This window comes from Labrus mixtus, chromosome 16 (assembly GCF_963584025.1).
Source record: "Labrus mixtus chromosome 16, fLabMix1.1, whole genome shotgun sequence".
NCBI classification, from domain to species: domain Eukaryota; kingdom Metazoa; phylum Chordata; class Actinopteri; order Labriformes; family Labridae; genus Labrus; species Labrus mixtus.
Window position 1 is genome coordinate 8,294,136 of NC_083627.1, and position 21,361 is coordinate 8,315,496.

The window sequence follows — 21,361 nt, forward strand, 5'->3', positions numbered from 1 at the left end:
TAGACAGTGTGCAGAGGTTTGGGTTTGGTAATTTAAAAACAAGAAATTTGCCAATTTTTGTGAGCTGATGGTTTGTATTTTTATTACCATGGTATCAAGCAGGTATCGAATCCCTTACATGTTGTTTCATTTTATGAGATATCTTACCCCGTCTGACAAGGACAGAGGTGCAAATGTGAGCAACTAAGTCAGGAAGATTTCCAGGCCGTCTGCCTGAATGTTGAGATGTTCAGAGTGCATGTTTGAAAACAGCTTCAGTCAAAGTCAGCAGGAAGCAGGAATCACCCAGATGAGTGGAGGAGGGAGGGGCGGAGGGGCAGCCCTACTGTCTGGTTCAGCTAGTTGTTTTTTTCCTCCGGAGGTTCAAACTAATAAGACAACATTACATGACAGTGTTCAGTCAGTCTCTTCCTACCTCAACAAATACTGCGCAGGTTTTCTACAATAACAACAACAAAGAGCTGACAGGTGAGGCACTTGTTGTTGAGTACGTTTGATTGGAGGACTTTGAAGAGCTTCACAAAGGGCCACACAACGCAGCGCTGATGTGCACAGGTGGGAGGCTGCAAAGAGCTTTTACAGAGCTCATAATGGATGTTTTTGTAGCTCAGTGGAAAAGCTTTCAATTGCTACCAAGCTGCTGAAAAAAGAAACACTTCTGTCTGTAATAACAGCAGCTGCTGATTTATAGAAACATGTGTGTTAGTGTGTGTACTTAAACCGACTACTCCAGAATTGGATTGTGTGTGGGTGCAATCAGCCCATAATTAACTTTAATAGGCTTCGAGAGGAGCACAAGGTTAAAGAGGACTCAGGTGTCCATTCAGACTTCTTTTAAAACTGGCTTCTGTGAATGCATATTTTACAGAAGGATGTGATTATACACATCATGCTTAATTACCACATCTTCTATTAATTAACGATTCAGAAATGTGCTCACATCGCCGGCCTCAAACAGAGCAGGGTGACCTATTTCACAGAGTCCTCTCTTTGCTTCTGGGCAGAACATTTTGAGGAAAAAAGGATCTGGATTTTGGTGGGAAAGTTTGTGAAAACTCGTGTTTTTGATGTATATATAATAAATGGGACACAGTGTGTTATTGACCTGTGTCTGGGAGCACAACAACCCCACTAACAGTGAGACAGAATGACAGATAATTGTATATAATTACATCAGAATCAAACATGTCAAATCCTTCTATGATAGCTTAGAGAAAGTTGTGTTTTAAAAATTCAATATCAACATGTTCCTTTCTGTTTCCAAGTTTTCTGCGTACTCAGCGAGGAGGTACCGTCTCTCGATCTATTGCTAATCCATATATTTGTCTCCATAGTTTCAACAAAGGCAAAGAAAACGTGCAGCAACTTGAGAAACGATGCAGTTCTATAAATACTTGCAGAATAAAAGAAAAAAAATGCAATGACTGAAACACGCTGCTGCAAAAAACCCCAAACATCTACATTAACAGCCAATGAGCTGCAAATATATCAACGATGGAAAGTCAAAAGACACTAGTATGGGCGGCTGTGGCTCAGTGGTAGAGTCCCTCATCTCGCAACCGGAAGGTGGGGGTTCGATCAGTATTTTACCTGCTGTTTTAATTCATCCCTGCTTTTATTGTGAATTTTTGTGCTGTCACTGGGAGCACTTGATTTGCTGTTTGATTTCAACCGTGCTTTTATTTTGAAATACAGTAAGGCCCTTCCGGTAGATGGAAGGTTAGGACATGAAGTTAAGGACAGAAACAGGAAGTGGTTAGGGATCCCAAACTGACGTCAAACAGCTCAAAGGAACGATGATAAAGGTCAATGTGTGATGTCATAAGGTCAATGTGTGATGTCATAAGGTCAATGTGTGATGTCATAAGGTGGATATTACTTTGGACACGTCAGCTGAGCTTTTCTGAGAGTTTGTTAAAGTGAAATGAGACACTCAAAGATGCAGCAGGGTCCTTCTTTTAGATCACTGAGACTACAGGGAGACACTGAGGAGCTGAAATTAATTGCATTAATTTCAGACCCTAACTGATAGCGATTCACAAGTTAATGCTGACAGTCCTGATTTAATTGAATGCATTTGAACTGTGAGTTTCTTCAAACGCTGCACAGTGATTACTTGTCCTTTATAGCTGAACTTCCTGTTTGTTCTGCAGGAGAGTGCTACCTCACAGAGTGGAACGCTTGGAGTCCCTGCCAGCTGAGCTGCGTGAGCGGAGACGACCTGGGTTTTGGCTCAGTCCAAGTCCGATCCCGAGCGGTCGTGGCCCAGGACCCGGAGAACCTGCTGCAGTGTCCAGAACAGGAGCTGGAGGCTCGGCCGTGCACAGGTCAGTTTGACAGAGTCCTGCTTGAAGTGAAAACACTTCAACATAAAGAAGTATTTTATTTACAATTCAAGCCACATTACGGTTACTAAAGCTGTGACCTCGCTCTTCCTGCAGACGGTCAGTGTTTTGAGTACAAGTGGAGGACTGGACCATGGAGGGGCTCCTCTCGACTGGTCTGGTGTCAGCGATCAGATGGACTCAATATCACAGGTATGAATGATCAATCTTAATCTTAATAGGTCATGAGTGTGAACCTGAAATGTGACCACTACACAAAGTAGACTGCTCTGTGATGTTGAGCGGTCTTATAATGATTTCACACATGCACAAAACTCCTGAAAAACTTCCAGGTAGGTGTCATGTGTGACCTCAAACAGACAATTTTTTACTCAAAAATGTTTCCTTCCAGCCTCCTTGTAAAATTTCAGCGGGAAGTCAGGCTGAGCTGATGTGATCTCTTTTGCTGACATGTTCAACTACACGTAGCGTTGATATAAAGGCAAAAACTGTCAGCATAGGATCCAAACCTGCTGCTCGGCTGGCCATTTCTGTGTTCCTCTTTTGGGCCTTTTGTCCTGCCTCCTACGACGACCACGTCTCCTGTCTGCCAGGGAAAGTCTCCTGCTGTGAGATGCATGTGTCACTAAACTGACAGCTGAAATGTTCCAGACACTTTTAGAGTGCATATGTGAAAAGGACTAGTTTTGCACTATTTGAAAGTAGCTCAACCTGTATTTGTTTTCAGATCTAAAAGAATCTCTTGAGTTCCATAATTTTAAAACCAGGAACCTTTTTAAATATGTTTGAGGGGGTAGACGTAACTAATCAGTTATTTAATCAATCAATCTTATTCTGCAAAAGGCCAATTTATAACAAATGTTATCTCCAGACACTTGAAGTAAGAATGTGCTTTGTGATCCAGTAGATGTCACCCTTGAGCTCCAGCATGAAACCAAAACAAACTGTTGTTTGGTGACACCTCCTCCACACTGGATCCTCTGCTCTCCTACACCTCCAACCTCCATCCCCTCATGTTTGCAAAAAGCAGTAATAATATTGGAACACACATTCATTAAGCACTAAGCGCAAGAGGCGGACAAAGTCATCCTTGTCTCGAGCTGCATCGTTGTGTTAGCAGGCTAAGGGTAGCGCTCTTTAGTTAGCTCGTAGTTTCACATAGCATGTACATTTACACGGAATGATCATGATCTAAACACACTTAGTTAGTCCAAATAAGCAGTGAGTACAGTATGTTGTTCTTCTTTTCTCTAGTCCCTCACTTAACCAGATTTTATACACAAGGGGAGGAGCCGGCCGTCCCATCCATGTAAACATGATGTAAACACAGCTCTGACAGCGGGACTCGAGCGTCTCACTCATTGTAGACAGTCATGACTCAGAGAGACATTTACACAGGATAGACTTGATTTCTGCTGTGTTCATGTGCAAAATGTCGCACATTCTTCCTTTAAAGAAAAAAGCAGGTCAACATCGTACTCTTTGTTATATTATTTACAGAGATCCAACATGAATCCACCATGAGCACAGCACTGTGGACTTTGTTCTTATTGTATCACCTTGAGGCTGAGATTGAGGGCCTAGAGTGCAGAACAAACATACAGCTCTGAGCAGCTCGCACGGATCCCTGCAGAGATTCTTTTTTTGTGGAGGTATAATGCTGTCTTTGAAACCAGAAACAGACAGTACACAGCCGACTTTACACAGGAGCCGCTGGTGCACCTTGATCACTCAGTTCATGCTAGCTGGCCGTCCCAACCAACAACTGTCTCAGCCTAACTTTCAGTCAACCTAAAGACAGACTGAGAGCTGCAGCTGAGGCGGGTTTTAAGCCTCCTGACAAACCGTTACATCGCACTCGCCTGTCAATCAGGTCAGCTAACTATGGATAACATATATCATTCATAAAATTAAACAGATGACTTGGGTTGAGTTAGTTTAGTAGAACCAGACAGCTTTTGCATTCACGGAAATGAGATCCATGTCCATTTGAGATCAGTCCCGTAACACCGGGAATCCTTTAACAGCTCGTCTGAACCCGCCTGTAATGTCGGCTTGAGACGGATAGTAGGAATATGACGTAAATGAGTTGAGCTGCCGTCATGGAGCCCTGACATATGAGGTGTCGAGCTGCTCGGGGCACAGTGACAGCATGTATGAGGTTACTTAAAACTGTCTGCCTCCAGAGTATCCCAGATAGCTTTCCAAGCATTAGTCGACAGGGAATTCTTGGAAACTGTAAGCAGATGAGTCTTTAATCCACACAAGTGCCACAGTGAGTGTTTAATCCCATTGCCCATCACTTGTCAGGGTTAAGCTCAGTCCTGATAACATTGTTTTACAAAGTCTCATTTCTCAGGTGGAGAATCATATCTGTAAGAACGCGTTCCTCTCGTCAGACGAATCGCCTTTTTATGGCCTGCAGTCATGGGGTCATGGGTCTGGTTTAGCTGAGCAGACAACGCACGGTTTAAGTGAACGATAAAATCAGCTCACCCACTGCTCCAGATGGTGCGCCTATGTGGGGCGTCTCTGATTGGCACATTGCGTCTTACTCCTTCTTTAAAAATGTTCCCTCCGCATGCAGTTGCACTCCTGCTCATAAATATTCAGACTGAACTGTCTCCCTCCAAGAGTGCCGCCCTGATAATTATTCCAGAAACTCTGATGGATTACCATGTTTCTGCAGAAGTGTGGTTCCTCTGGTTGTCTGCTGGTTGGATCAATGTCACTTGTACTGTCTGTTGAAGTGATCCAGCTTATTTCATCCACAGTGGGGATCCACACAACTCACCCGACATAGTCTTCCCCTCACGTAAACCCCAGATGAACCCGAGTCAAGAGAAACTTCATAAAAAGTGAAAACCCTGCTTCAGACAAAATAATAAATTCAGTCATGAGATTGAGATTTAAAGATTGTAGATTCCTCTCTCTATGTAATTATACCCTTCCGCCTCATATTCCAGGTATATATTATATTAATCATTGTATTGATTTATGACAGGGTAGGAAAATTAAAAGTTCTTGCTTTTTGTCACTTTACTTTTAGGAAAGATAGCTTGTTATGGCGTAGGGATAGTAGCAGCCTTAGCAGCAGCATACTGTATCTCTCCAAAATCCCAAACCAGCACAATCACTGGGGCCCCAAATGGGATATAAGGGCCTAATCAATTTTGTCTTCAGGGTGTGCCGAGATGGGTTGATGAAGAGTCCTTCATGGGGTCCAAACTGGCACCCATATGGGTTAAATGCAATCTCAGAACCCATTGGCAATCAGAATGGAAGCCAGTGGTTAGCGTTAAATTACTTCCAAGACGTCCTATGTCAGTGCTGTGTTTACGTCCACAGTATAAAACACAGTCAGTTCTTGGTCCTTTACATCCCCCTGAGTAGCGCCTGTTCATCTGTGTTTTATGAGTCTAAGTTCAACAGTAGATGTTGGTTACACATGGGCTTCACTCAAGCTAACCTCAGCTGTATGAGCCTAAAAAAAGAAACTGATATCTTGTGATTTATTTGAAATAAACAGGACTGACGTTGGCTGAAATAAGAAAGTCATGATGAGAGAACTACTTTTAAAAAAAAAAAAAAATTTGAGTGGAGGTTGGATCGATCATTAACGTTGGTCAGCAAATCTAAGAGCTGTTTGGGGCGGCTGTGGCTCCTGCAGCTACATGTCCGATGTCTCATTGGGCAAGACGCTTAACTTCAAGTTGCGTTGGCGTGTAAATGTGTATGAATAGGAAGTTTATTCTTTTAGGCTCTTTACACTGCAGCCTCTACCATCACTGTGTGAATCTGTAGGTGTGACCTGCGGGGTCAGAAGACTAGAAAAGCGCTATTCAAGCTCAAGACCATTTACCACTGGCTTCTGTGACATGTACCATAAAATGTGCGACCAATATATATATATAGACTGCTGAGACATGCAACATTATGGCCGCACGTGCAGCCGCCGCCATCACCCCCTGCACGCGCCCTGATGTGATTTACCCTCATTCATTGAGTATTGCAAGCAGCTACTCTCCTGCACAAAACGTGCTGAGATACATATCAACACGGACCAGGCTGGCAGCACTTTTCTCCCTCATTAGGTCATAATCTTTAATCTAAGGAACACAGTGTTAATAACAGTATATCTTTGTGGAGTGCTGGTGTGATTGAAAAGTCTCCTCAATGAAAGACACGTGACCAGCTGAGGTGGGCTGCGAGACTCTGGCCGACTTGTTTCATACGCTGCATTTAGGTTAACCATAAAGCCACTATGTGGGTACGAGAATTGGGGTCTCAGTTTCAAAGCAGTAAATCAACACATAATGAGGACAGTAAATAACATTTCATGGTTATTCAATGATTTCTGGATCCCTGAATACCCCCAGCCTTCATGAAACGTGTCTGCTGAAGGATACATTAAAAATGTCCTACATCTCAGAGGATTTTTGAATGCTTTTCAAACTGAGTTTTTGTCAAATTCAGGCATTACTATACATGGTGAGTATCAATATAATGAGCTGAATCTCAGTGAGTGATGTTTTTCAGAGACACAGGAACAGAGACGAGTGCAGCTGCTTTTAACACTTACTGCCTCCAGCTCAAGGAACAAGAAGTGTACAAAAAGCAGATTTTAAAAAAGGGGCCTCGATTGTTCCCGCTCTAGATATCTATTTTTGTTAGCGGAGTATTCTGTTATTGATGAACCACAAGCAACGCTTTGAGAGTGTTTTTGTTTTTATATCTAACAGTGACAGAAACACAAGCTCCAACAAATCACTGACTAGTCTATGTTTGTTGTGCAGGTGGATGCCCTGCAACAGCCAAGCCGATGTCTGACCGATCCTGTGACCCGCCCTGCACCAAGCCGCGCTCCCTGTGCACTGAGGTAAGGTTCTAACCATATTCCCACTGCGGACCATGTTACCGTGACGACACGTGCAGGGCTGGAGCTCAAATGTTGCTCTCGTGTCTTACTGTTATGTTCTAGGTTTAAGTCGTGCTAATGACGAGAATCTTAGCGACTGTTCTCCTTTCAAAGCTTCCCGATTGACAATAAATCGAATTACATCGACTACCATACCATACCGCTGTCTTTGTTGGCATCTGTCAATGTCTTTTTGCCAACTTTGAGGGCTCTTTTGTCACCTTTGCCACAGAGTCTTAGACAGGACCAGTTATGAGACCATGCACCTGTCCAACTAAAACATGTTGGAAATGAATCAGAAGTCCAGAACCCGAGATCTGTGTCTGTAGCCCTCCCATATGGAAGGTTTGCTGAAGGCCAAAAGGTGAAAGATAAAGGGAGGAGAAGAGAGAAAAAAAAAAACAGCAGAGATATACTGTATAATCTGACTCTGCTGGTGTTGGCACCTGTTGTTAATCTTTTGACAATTATCTTCTGTGAACACACCTGGACCAAAGCACTGCAGGTTAAACAACAGCTGCTGATGTTCTCTGGGAACACAAAGCAGCAAAGCAGAGGCACAAAGAAAAACAGGATTTGTGCTTGAAATTGGAGGCGATTGGAAAACACAAGACAGAAGACTCTGCACTTCTCGTAGAGGCTTGTGAGAGGCCTCGACAGTGATGTTGCTATAACGACAGCTCCATCACACAAATGACCCAATACAAGCTTTAAATTAAGGTCCTCCAATACTTTTAGATACCACACATTATCTTCATCATAAGAAAGGTGAATGAGAGAAAAATGAGTCAATCAAAAATTGGAAAGAAAATTACACAAATAAATTGGCAACGTTTCAGTACCAAAATGAACATTGGCACTTAAACAGGTCATGTTTCATTGCCAAAGTTGTGCAATTTAGACAATGTACAGGTGTTTGTTTGCAAATTTTGGTAATTAAAAACAGGCAATTATCCAATACTGGGTGCCTAGGGCTTCCATTTTTGTAGCCGTGGTATCCAAACAGGTATCAGTATCTATTGAATTTTACTGGTATTGAATGGCTGCTTAAATTTCTAGAACTTTGTCCGCCTTTTTGACATGAGACATCATTTCCAAAATGGTCACAGTTGAGCGTTGAGCTTTAAAACTCCCCTTCAGTAACCCTCGGGTGACGTCACTGAGACCGTGCCCCATTTTTTAGACAGTCTTCGGTGTTTTGACCCACTGTGCACAGGTGGGCACAAAGGGCCAACCACAGTCAGAGCGGCTGCTCCCGACCGGTTGGTTGAATTTCTAACATGTTTGAAATTCTGGACGTCTGACTGCGTACTCTCTGTCACAGTGAGAGCAGAGCCACGGGTTTATTCCCAAACGTCAGACAACCTTTCTTCCTGATTGTGCCCAAGCAAAATGTCGGAAGTGTCGTTTACCGGAGGGAAGTGATGCGTTATCTTTGTAGTGACCACCTTTCCACTTGCTTTCAAAAAACACTTCAACTTTCTTCTTCTCTGACTTCAACTGCCATCTTTGGGAGTTGTTTAAAGAATCTTTCATGACACTTGTGAAAGCTTCATCCTGATTTATCACGTACAGTGTCAGCACTCAGGTCATTCTTGACGATCTGACTGTACTATTTGTTTGCTTTGGTTGAGTGTCCTAAACGATTCACTCGTAGAGTAAAGAGTTGACATCCCAACACGACATCTTTAAAATTGTACAATGTTTACCCGGCCTTAGAGTACCAATCCATCCACTATCGATTAAGGAACAATCTCCCCTCGCTCTCACTCTTGGGTCACTGTTTGTTCTTTTATTGGGAGAAGGGTTGACGGACAGCCTCATGCTCTGCGGAGAGAAACAGAGAGAGAGAGAGAGAGAGAGAGAGATGTTCTCAGGTACTGTGTCTCTGCTCTAAATGATTGTGATGCAACCTCTCATATATAATGCATGCTTCTTGTGTCGTTGTTTTGTTTCTGGGTAATGGAGTCTCTCAGATAAACATTTAAACCCTCCATTTGACCGCAGTCGGCTTGGTAACCATTGGGAAAAGGATGGATGTGAACTGTAAATTGACTCGAGCTGGCAGAGGCTTAAGACTGTGAGTCTGTAATCTAATGTGTCTATTGCTTCAAACATCATCTTTATAGTAAAAACCTCAAACAATACCCAGCTGTGGCTTAAAGATGAGGTCTTCAAAGTGTAACTAAACACCACAAGGCATCATAGATCACAGCAGAGAAGATGAAAGTGTGTGTTTTAGCTCGTGGTTGTATGATTCAGAGATGTGTTTGGATGAGTAAGTTAATACAGTGTATTTATGAACATTACAGGCGCTCCCCTAAGAGATGGAATCCAGATATGTGAATGTGAAATGATAACAGGGTGTTGCACGGCTCATCTTTTCCCCTTTGTTCGCCTCTGAAAAAGATGTAGATGATCATTTCCTCATTCTGGCGCTCGAGCTGCTGTTGGACGTGCGCGGCTTCTGTTTGCGCGGCGGGGATTTCTGAGGACGATTATCCTCCAGAGATTGTTGGGGAGCTGGGGACCCCCTGCAGGGTGATGAATAGAGTCAGGGATGAGAGAGAGGAGCGGTGTGGAGGAGGGGCCGCTTCTGTTACACACACACACACACACACACACACACACACACAGACTGTCTGACAAAACATCAAAATGCAGAATTGTTTCTGAGCTGTTTCAAATGAAATTTTGAATCGTAAATTTCAAAGATGCCTTTTGATTTGATTAAAGCTGCTGAATGTATTTCATTGAAACATTCATACAAACAGCATCTACACGGTTTTGTTCTCTGTTAGCCAGCAGGGGCCCAAATAACAATCATTCCTAGAAGATGAACATGTTCTCTAAGTCCAATTTCTAAATGATTCTCTGTTCATAAAGCAGAGTACCTGACTTTAACAGTTTCATTTTTGGGGATGAGACAGATTAGACCTGAACAAAAAAAAAATCTTGATTCCAGTCAGAGAGATGTATTCAAGGTTTTCCAATCCACAAATGTTCTTGTGTTTGGTCTCTGTAATCCTATTTGACAACTGGATTCTAGGGGAGATGACAACCAAAAAGACGTGTCATCATTTATTTATATTGTTGCTTTTTCACAAGCTCTTCTTTTGGCTACTCCCCAAGAGTGTTGTAATATTAAAGCATGGGATGGCAACACAACCTTACCTCATAACTCCCTCGATTATCAGTAGATGGACGATATAGAAGACAATTATTGTTCCCCAGCTGGTGCACTGGGCTCCAGGACTTTATTTAGAACCAGCTGCACAGAAACACAGCTTTACTTTCCTAATGATGGGACCAGCAGAATGGTTTACTCAATAACTCTTATCTCATTGAAGTAAAAAGGGGACAAATATTTCTAAAAAGCTGCATTTAAAAAAAATCACCAAACATGAAGCCGCTCCTGAGTTTGAAGATCTGTGCAAGAACTTTGCCTGAAAACGGAAGTGGATGAAACGAGTGTGAAAAAAACACAGCTGGTTTACACGAGGCTCCCAGTTAAACTAGAGTCGACTATCTTTAAAGGAGTACGGATGAACAGATGTTAATCTGCAGAGAGTTACAGAATCCTCATTTTGAAGAAAGGTCAACAAGTTACTGTGTAATCTCCTCTTTCACTCTGAGGATTCAATTCATCCGGTCTCTTTAACTGAGCATATTCAGATGCACTTTCTTAATTTCTATACATTTCAGAGCGGTCAGACTTCTTCTGTAGTCTATGCATTAAGGCTCAGTCCGTCAGTCTAGGCGTAGGGTTATCTATGTCGGTCAGTAGTGTAGTCCTTCTTGGTTGAGGCTGATGTATCAACAACATTTGGTGGGATTCTTATCAAGTTTGGCACAGATCTGTTTTCTCCCTGGGGTGAACTTTCATAACTGATGACCACTGAGCAACTTGTCCCATGTGAGCTTTTTTCAGCAAAAATATATTGTTTAAGTTTATGGTGTGGTTGAAAATTTAATTTGCCAATCTAGAGGAAGTCTAGGTGAATCCATGCCAGCAGATTGGACTTCTCAAGGAGAAAAAAATCTAAGAGTAAATCAGTGATCATTACCAACAACAAAATCCTCTCTGGCATTAAAGGTCTCATATTATGTAAAATCCTCTTCACCGTGTTTCTCTCACATTAATATGTGTCTCTAGTCCGTCTACAAACCCCCCAATGATGAGAAAAGTCCATCCTCTCCGTCTGTAGCCTGCTCCACCTTTTAGAAAATGTGTGCTCAAACAGGCCGTTTGGAGATTTTCCCTTCATATCACAAGGGGCAGTAACCCCTCCCCCAGGTGAGTGACACTCCAACAGCTAGGTGTTTGTTCTGCCCTCTGAGTCTGCCTTCTCACCGTAAACAATAGGACATGGAGCGAGAAAGCCCAAGCCACCCAAGCCCTTCCAGAGAGGGGGCGTGGTCAGACACAGCTCATTTACATTTAAAGGTACAGACACAGAAACAGCCTGTTCTGAGCAGGAATAGAGGGGTTTATATGCATGATCAAATACAGGATCAGAGTGGACTTTTTAGGTGGAGGTTTTGATAGCTTATTCAAAAGGAGATGAGATGATCCAACGAGAGACACATCAGACACAAAATGCTCTGCGGGACTCAGGAGGTGGGACACTGCCCCAGAGGGACATACTGGATATTTTAAAGAGTCCCTGGCCTCAGTTTAACTTTGTATTAAGTGCTAATTAGCACATGTTTGACTGCTTACATGATGAATTAAGCTAGTGTAAATGGTTAACAGTATAGCTGTTAAACATCTGCATGCCACTATGAATATGTTAATTTGCAGGTACGACCATTCAGCTCTCCAGTCTGTGCCAAAGTAAAACCTCACAGAGTTTCAGTGTCTGTAGTTTAAGTTAGAGGCTGATTCATTTGTGCCACTTTTACTAAACCTCCCTCCTTCCTGTGTCAGGCGGGGGTGTGCGGCTGTGAGGAGGGCTACACTGAAGTCATGACGTCTGACGGCCTCCTGGACCAGTGTACGGTCATCCCTGTGCTGGAGATTCCCACCGCAGGGGACAACAAGGCCGACGTCAAGACCATCCGAGCCTACAACCCCTCCCAGACTGAGGCCAGTTCCCCGGGCCGGGCGGGACGCACCTGGTTCCTGCAGCCCTTCGGCCCAGGTAACACACCTCAATACAGTGTGTGACCTCTGAAAGCTTCACTGTGATGTTTCTCCTTTTGACTACACAAGACTGTTTAAAATACAGAAAAAGAAGAAAAGCGATGATGCAACAAAGGAGAAGCAAAAGACAATACAGTAAAGGAAGTCGCTGTTAGTCTTAATTACAATGTCTTCAAACTAGAAGAGGAGTCGTGTGCGACTGCTTAGAGCACAAAATAAGTGCTTACTGAGCTATAAAAGAGGAGAGGAAGGAGGGGTTAATAAACAGAAGGTCATATGAAAAAGAAGAATGAAATGATGGACTTATGATGAGGCTGAGGGAACCAAAGAAAGAAAGACATAATGGGATGCAAATGAAAAGAGTGTCGAGGACACAGAAACGGCAATTTAGGAAAACTACTAAATTAATCTGTTATGCAGTTATTTAAAAACATCTTTCAATCTGTTCTTGTGTTGTTCATAATATATTCTTTTAATTTGGTCTTAATTACTTTTGTGTGATACAAATGTAAAAACGTGTCCCCACTAACCTCCCTTGATTTGACAGTGGTATCTGAATAACTCTGCTGCCCCCTGGAGCTCACTGAAGGAAATACAAGTGGCTGCAGTGCATTAACAGTGAGTGTGTGTTTCTGTGTGTTTGTGTCTGTGCAGACGGGAAGCTGAAGACCTGGGTGTACGGCGTGGCAGCAGGAGCGTTTGTTCTGCTCGTCTTTATAATCTCCATGACGTACTTAGCATGGTAACGTACCAGCGCCGATTAACACATCGTCTCTGTGTGTCCATTGCATGTGTCCTTTTTGTTTTTTTAAAATCATCATGTGTTACCATTCATGTCATCTGTCAGCGTTTTATTTCAGTGATGTAATGGAGCAAAGACCGACCTGAACGAAACAGAGCTATAAGAATCATTTCAGCTTTTCTGATGAGCACTAAAACAGTATCTTGGCCTTCGCTTGTTGTTAAGAAGATAATAAAATAAATAAATAAAAGTCACGGCTAGATAATCTTGTGGGCCAGATACTTTCTGCGAGGTTGAATTAGATGCATTTCTCGTTTCACATGGATCTTTTTGCCGCACATTTGACAAACTGCATCATCTTTTTTTTTTTTTTTTGTTAAGATTTATTTTTGGGGCATTTTGTGCCTTTATTTGAGAGATATGACAGTGGATAGAGTTGGAAATCAGGGAGAGAGATAGTGGGGAATGACACGCGGGAAAGGAGCCACAGGTCGGGTTTGAACCTGGGCCGCCCGCTTGGAGGACTACAGCCTCCATACATGGGGCGCGCGCTCTAACTACTGCGCCACCAGCGCCCCACAAACTGCACCGTCTAAATCAGGTGCTTCTCCTTTTTCATTTCACTGACGAAAATGTTCCAAAGTAACATTGGGTTTAGGAACCAGTGCGGATGCCTTTGTGTCCGTCTGAACATAAGGCTTGAGGTGACTTAACGTCCGTTCTCCACGGTTGGCTTGTTTGTACCGCACTAATTCATTTTTGAGGTCACAGCTGTACTGTACTAGAGACGTTTTCAGGTGATTTCATCACTTTGAAAGTTCTTTCCATGATTTTTCAAACTTTGGCCTGATTTCTTTGTCACATTCTTGGTGTCTAAATGACTTTTAGGGTGCAAAACCTTACATAGCCGTGATGTCTGCAGCATAAGCCTGGAGGGGAAATTGTGCACCATCATAGCTTGTCCACTTAAAGTTCTAGTTTTTGTCACTGACAGGCTCTGATTGTTATTCTTAGTGTTGGACAATAAAAAAAGAGATATTACACGACTCTCTTTAACGCCAAAAAACTCCACTAAGAAAAACTTTCATTTGACCTCAGAACACGTTAGTCGCTCGTCTACCTCGGCCTTAAAGTCCTCTCATTTGAGTTGTGTGTGATATAATGTTGAATCTAAAGTGACCGTATGAAACAACAAGGTCACAAAATTAAACAAACTAACCTATCCAGGCAGATGTAGCATCTCACCGTTCTGCAAGGTAAACTTACTGATGTTGTGAATACATTTTATGGGTTTGAAGAGAGCGATGAAAAGGCTACTCCTCATTTTAAAAATAACCACATCGGCCTGACAGTGGTTTAAAAAAAACACACTATTAATGGATGCTCTCTGATTGTGCACATTTGCCTGTGAGGGTTTTAGCTTTTAAAACCATAACAGCCCGCCTCACTGATGCCAGCTGAAGAAATCTACAGATGCAACTTTGTACTTTTCAGTCCTTTAGATCCAAAATTAAAACTCAGACTGAGGTTTGAAGCTCTCGTATTTGAAGTGTTTTGACCTGGGTGTGACCTCCATTACATCCACTGCTTGTTTTTATTCTCTCATTTTTCATTGCACTTTGCGTTCCCTCATTGTTTGTCGGTTCATTTCTCGTTTTTGTCTCCCCCCTCCCCCACTCCACCCTCACACTCCGCCCTCAGTTATTGTGGTTGTTGCCTTTGCTGCAAGTCGAGCTCCAGTCCCCCCCAAGACGGGGTTTACTGGATGGACCCAAACAGCTACACTGTGCCTTACATCTGCCCCGCCTGCCAACAGCTAGAGCAAGAAAAGTTACAGCACAGCCACGTCCACCACCACCAACCTCATCAACAACAACAACAACAACAGCAGCAGCAGCAATACGTGACTCTGCTCCAGCAGCCTCCACCATCACAACGACAGCCCCAGCAGGAGCTGCAGTCACTGCCACCTCCTCCTCCTCACTTTGAAACTCTCATCACATAGTCAGGGCCTCAGCTCCCCTCCTGTAACTCTGTGTGCCTCACATTCACTGTGCCCAAACACACCCAGTGCCTGTGCACTCATATCACTGGATCACTGCCTGGAGGTGAGCCGTCCTGATGCATCACAATGCTGCAGTGTGCTACAACCTGCAGACTGCACTTTATTCACAGCTGTTCTCTTTTTGTGGCTTCAGCGTTCATGCAGGAGATTTTAGATCTAATAGTGAAATTTAAGAACTTAAAGTTTCAGTAATGCTGCAGATTTTATAAACTGCAGCCAAGAGTACAAATAAGACTATTTATGGAAAGAGCACGTTTCAAACTCTCTTGTCTATACACATAAAATGCTTTCACACCTGCAGCCCAGTCTGACTTCTGCAGTTTCTCCTGCCAGCCTCCTTGTAGTTTTACCACAGAAAGTCCAAGTGGGCTGATGTGAGAACGCAGCAGGTTATAATCAGGAGAATTCACCTCGAGAGTTTATTCTCTGCGAGCCGTGCACGATCATAGACTGTCTGCACACGACAGGTATGATCTCTGTGCACGTAATTACAGTAAATTGCTGCATCATGTTTTCTGTTTTCCAGTGTGTTCTTCTCAACTCTTTTGTTGACATTGGGATTCTGTCAAACTACACAAATCATTTATCTTACGGCATATATTCTGATTATAGCGTCTATTTGCAGACTTTATTTCTTAGTCTGCAACTTCCGAGTTGTTCTTTTTACGTCACATGTCTGACAGGGCTAGTCTCCCGCTTTGAGGTACATGTGTGAACAAAAAGATCTGGAGGATTTCAGGAGCAGTCCTACTGAAATTCTCTAGAAATTTTCTGGAGTGCAGATGTGAAACTGGCTCTGCAGTACTGAAAATATCGAGAACATTTCAGGCAGGCTGCCCCTGAAATCCTCCTGAGTTGCTGGTTTACACATGCACCTCGCAGGGGGGAGACTGTGTGTCTGACTGGTGGGGGGGAGGCAAAAGAAACAAAGTCTGACACTACGGTGACAGTTTTTGCCTTCATGCTTCTGTTACGTGTAGTTCCTTATTTCTACATATCAACAATAGAGCGAAGATGAACTTACTCCTGAGCAGAAACTTCATGAAGAAGCTTCATGACGTGCAAAGACAACTCGCCGGTCGCAGAGTTTTCATCAATATCATTGTCCATTTTTTTAATGAACACACTCCAACACACATGCAGCACAGGCTTAAAATAAAAAAAGTGATTTTAAATGACACACTTCCTCTGAAGATCCTAAATGAGAGGGTCCTGAGTCATTTTCACTTCACAGATCAGGAAACTTCAAGGCTTCACAACCTCGGGATATGCTTACATGGCAATGTCATTTTATTTTGTTTCTCTGCCGCCATCTTGTGTTCATCCATACACACTTCATGTTGGACTCACTCACTGTCGTTCATTTCTTTTTCCAAGAGTTTAGGTGAATGAGACCATATATCAAACATATTGTAGAAACATGTGAGGCTAAAATATAAATCATCATGTTGCCTCAGTAACAAAAAGTTCCTCTGAGCCTTTTAGAGGACAAAAACAAGTCCATGTAAAAAGTGCCACAATTTTTTTTTTTATATTAATATTATTTTCCAATTTCACTGAATGAAATCTTCAAGAAGAATTAAGAGGGGATATTTTTTTTTTTAATAATGATCAGGGATAAGAACATATGTTTTGTTAAATGTCCAATCTGTAAGATATAACTTTAGATTCTGGTCCTGAATGCTCTGGATTTGTTTGGACCAGAGAAGGTAGGCGGTTTTAAGACACCCCTACACGGCCGTTTTGGATGCCCCTCGGTTTGCCAGATATGAGACCAGTTATCAGGTCAAACCAACAGGTGTTGCAGCGATGGAAGCGGGCAAGAGAAGTGGTTCAGATAGAAGTGATTGTACCCGACCTAAAAAGCCTCTGCATGTTTCTAATAAGCTCCACGAGCAGAAACGTGCTCAAACTAGGATCAATATTGGAGATGCTTTTGAAAAATGGAGAGAGGTTAGAACACAGAAAGGTTTACAGACCGATGCAGAGCTGGATAAACATTGAAGCTTCAGTGTCCACCACATGGCAACCTGTGTGAGCATCGACTCTAGAGAGGAGGGGGCGGGGGGAGACAACTCTATGCAATGTTCAAATTTGGACTGCAGTACCCATTTTAAACACTTGGGGTCAGAGTTACATACTGCTCCTTTAATTTAATAAAAACTTGATCAAATCTGAATGAAAGTAATAAATTCAATGGCTGCCTGGAAGTCCAATTAAACTACAATACCTCCATTAAATCTAAACTGGATTTAGATTTAATGAAAAGATAGTAATTTCTTTGGGAAAGTTCAGATTAAAGCTGTGATTAAACCTTTTAGCCGTAATTCTTAAACATTTTTCATTTGTTTCTATTTGCAGCAAAAAGCCAAAGAGGCCGCAGCGCCGGCAAATGAACAACAGACTGAAGCCGCTGACTCTGGCTTACGACGGAGACGCAGACATGTAGACGTCTTCCTGCTTACCACGCTGACCTACAGACATTCGTCCCCCCTGCAGGGACACACTGGGTTTCCGTGGAAACCAACCCTGATGCCAGGGCTGCCGCTGGGCATCGTTCAAACCTCCAGGTTGACGAGCTAACGACGAGGATTCTGCCAGGAAGAGAAACCTCAAAGATCAACACACTGAGTCCATGTCCATTAGCAGCCTTGATGTCCCCGTCCTCGTTTTTTTTTTTTTTTTAATATATATTTTGATACTTTTATTTCACGAGAGCCTTCATGAATTCTTTATCTTCTTCTGGAAGTCTGCCTTCGCTTCTCTGCCATCTTATACTGCCGCTAACATCCAAACCATGGGTCGTGGAGAGGGTCACCTGAAACAGATTTTGCTCGACAAGCACAAATCTTCATCGATGTTTTTGGTTGTGTTCATCATTACTGAATGGGATCATCTCTGTAGGAAGTGTGTCATATTTTGTCCCATGAAGAACAGTTAAATTCCTTCAGTGATGTCGTGGGTCTGGCTTCATCCTGCGTACCAGAGAAGAAGAGCGTGATGAAGCTCGGAGCCACCCTCACTGCTGCCTGCCTCTCCCTCCTCCGTTTTCTTTTTTCAGGCATAATTTTGCACTATATTAGTGCAGCATGATATGTACTTATGTCTAGCTTTGCCATAGGAAACTGCCTCTCTGAATACAAGATGGTGTACAGTCTTGTGCTAGAAATGTAAAAAAAAGTAGATTTTTTTTGCAAAGGAACTCACCGATGTTTCATATTTTTCCTCTTATTACCTCGTCAGTGTGAAACGATGGGACGCGATGTATATAGGACTTTTTGTGTCTTCTTAACTTTACCTTTCTAGTATGTACAGCTACAAGTCCCGAAACTCTGCCTGAACTGATTTCTTCTATACTCTGTTTGTTTTTCTTTGACTGTGGCTTAAGATCACGATCGTTTTCTTTTGTAAATTATTCACATGTATTACTACCACACAAAACCCATCCATCATGAAACTCTTCAGCTGTGATGCGGGAAGATGGAAGTTCAATTCTTGGCTTTAATTATTCTTAGAAAATACTTCTACATCTCTTGATTTAATGAATATCTCATCATGATTTAAACTAATGTATTGATACCTCAAACCAGCAGGAAAAAAAAGATTTAAAGCTACATGTCCTGCATTGGCTCCACCTTTATATCCTGCTGCTGGCCGCGTCCAGCTTCACTCTTGATCAGCCTCAGGACAGTTTTAGTTTCCTGCACGTCTCTGTGGTCCAGACAGGATGATATGATGTCTAGACCCGTTCTTACTCCCAACCAGTCAAATATGGCAGCTTGATCGACAGCCTCTATTAGTGTTGTAGTACTCAAAAATCATTCTTGGTCTCAAGAATTCAGTGTTCATAAACATTTCTGCTTTCTCTCAGAGAGATTTTCTCTGCGTCAACCTAGCGTGTTTTTCTGAGCGCCGGCGTCTTTTTTCAATTGTTTTCAACGATTAGAGAGCGTTCACAGCAGAAAGCGAACGCCTAGAGAAAAAGCTGGATATTCCCCGTAGATTTGCCATCTACAGATCGTGTCCACATCCTTTTTGATTCGTGTCTTGTCGGGAGAGAAACGATCTCAAATGTAAAATATGCAGTAAAAAAAGTAACGGAGCCGTGTCGGTCAAACAGCGGCCATAGAGACGGGACCGACGTGCAGCGCTTTTCTTCTCAGCGCACATCCTCTTCATGCAAACACTCCTGAGCGCACAGCTGGCGCTTTACTGCCCGGAATAAACGCTAGGTAGACACGGGGCCTAATGAAACTCTGAAGCCTCTTCAAACTGTTTTCACCTCAGGAGCTCTCTTAAGGGCTGAGATACTTTGTGAATAACGCTCATCTTGACCAGGATCTAGTCGTTAATTTGAGGGGCAATTATAAGAAATTTCTCTCAGAAGGAGAAACTCGTTGAACTTAGGAAGCTTTATGAACAACCCCTGATCTTTATCCCTTTAGTAAGAAATGTTAAGCGAGTCATTTTCAGGGTCTTTTTCTTTCTATCCATCGACTCTGCAGTGAGGAATTAAAAAGTTATTAATCAAGTATCCAAACGATGATCTTCCCGTTTCACAGCTAAGAATCTGAAGATAAAAAAAGCCTGCAGGTTTTGCACCTGTGTTTCAGGATTTCATCACCCATGACGACAGTGTTCAATGACATTAATCTAAGTGAACTTTGAGCCCATGTATCCGGAGAGAGCTGACCTCTGACCTTTGAAGGGGTTCGAGGTCTCTCTGTCTTAAAGAGCTTTCAGCCATGTCTCTCACTCGGAGCGACTGGGAGCGTCCCAGGACAGAGTAGAGTTATTTTCCTACTGATAACTGATCAGGTGGATCAGGGGAATCATTGTATGGGAGCTGTTTGTGAACCCTACAGTGCTGCCTGGTGTATAAGCTAACAGTCCCCTCCCCCGCAGTGAACGGAGTAGTCTTCATCAGTACGACGCGTCATATCATTCCCAGAGAACGGCAGTCTAATATTCTGTGGAGTTTGTTGCTCGTAAGTTAACGGAATGTTTTATTTTATATTTCTCTGAATATGAGTTGTAAATAAAGTGCTAAATATTTCTGTTTTTTTTATTATTTATTTATCGTTCATGTACCATAACGTGTTTCCTTTTTTTACCGCACAACACGTTGTGCAAAAAGCATCAAAAAAGAATCAAAAAGAAGTGGAGGTGTGAATGTGAGTGTGCTCAAAGCGATGTTGATAACAAAGTGAAAAACTGATGAAAAAGTCGCTGATGAACTCTGTCCTTTTCCTACTGGTTGTTTATATGTATTTGACTAATTGCTGATAATAAACAAGGGAAATATTTGAAAGCATTGTTTTTGTTGTTTTTAAAGTGTCAGTGTTTAATAGGGAATTTAAAAAAAATACAGATTTGACCTTTTATGTTGAAGGTTCAAGATTCAGAAACGTTATTGTCTATCACATAGTGACAGAAAATTACCTTTGGTTACCCATTAGACTCGCATGAAATCACAAAATCAAACCAAAAGTTCCATAAATCAGTAAAAGCACTCTGAAAAGTACTGTTCATCTAGCCTTGTTTGAACGTCACATATGCAGAACACACTTCACACATGTTTCTCTAACTCTACCATGTGTTACTAGTCCGTCTACAAACTCCCCAATGATGAGAAAAGTCCATCCTCTCCGTCTTTTACCTGCTCCACTTTTCAGAAAATGTGTGCTCAAACAGGCCGTTTGGAGATTTTCCCTTCATGACATCACAAAGGGCAGTAACCCCTCCCCCAGGTGGGTGACACACCCACAGCTAGGTGTTTGTTCTGAGTCTGCCTTCTCACCGTAAACAATAGGACATGGAGCGAGAAAGCCAGAGACACCCAAGCCCTTCCAGAGAGGGGGCGTGGTCAGACACAGCTCATTTACATATTTAAAGCTACAGACACAGAAACAGCCTGTTCTGAGCAGGGCTGAAATAGAGGGGTTTATAGACATGATCAAATACAGGATCAGAGTGGATTTACAACAAGAAACTTCACACAAATGTTTTCGGGAGCTCTGAGACTTATTTAAACTGGTTTAAAAAGAGCAGAATATGTGACCTTTAAATTGTGTATGCGTATTGATTGACCAACACAGAACCTCTGTGTGTTTCATAAATCTGCCCCAGCTAACCTCTCCAACAG

At 42.6% G+C, this 21,361-nt stretch overlaps 1 protein-coding gene across 1 annotated transcript in view; it reads left to right on the forward strand.

Moving 5' to 3' along the window:
* The window catches only part of thsd7aa (thrombospondin, type I, domain containing 7Aa), a 143,533-nt gene extending 123,006 nt beyond the window's left edge, over nucleotides 1-20,527 (forward strand). The window contains exons 23-28 of the mRNA XM_061059810.1: nucleotides 2,154-2,327; nucleotides 2,442-2,537; nucleotides 7,142-7,224; nucleotides 12,194-12,407; nucleotides 13,064-13,151; nucleotides 17,578-20,527. Of these exons, the coding sequence (XP_060915793.1) occupies nucleotides 2,154-2,327; nucleotides 2,442-2,537; nucleotides 7,142-7,224; nucleotides 12,194-12,407; nucleotides 13,064-13,151; nucleotides 17,578-17,665 (743 nt within the window). The 3' untranslated portion in view covers nucleotides 17,666-20,527. The remainder of the gene's footprint in view (nucleotides 1-2,153; nucleotides 2,328-2,441; nucleotides 2,538-7,141; nucleotides 7,225-12,193; nucleotides 12,408-13,063; nucleotides 13,152-17,577) is intronic.
* Nucleotides 20,528-21,361: the final 834 nt, after the last annotated feature.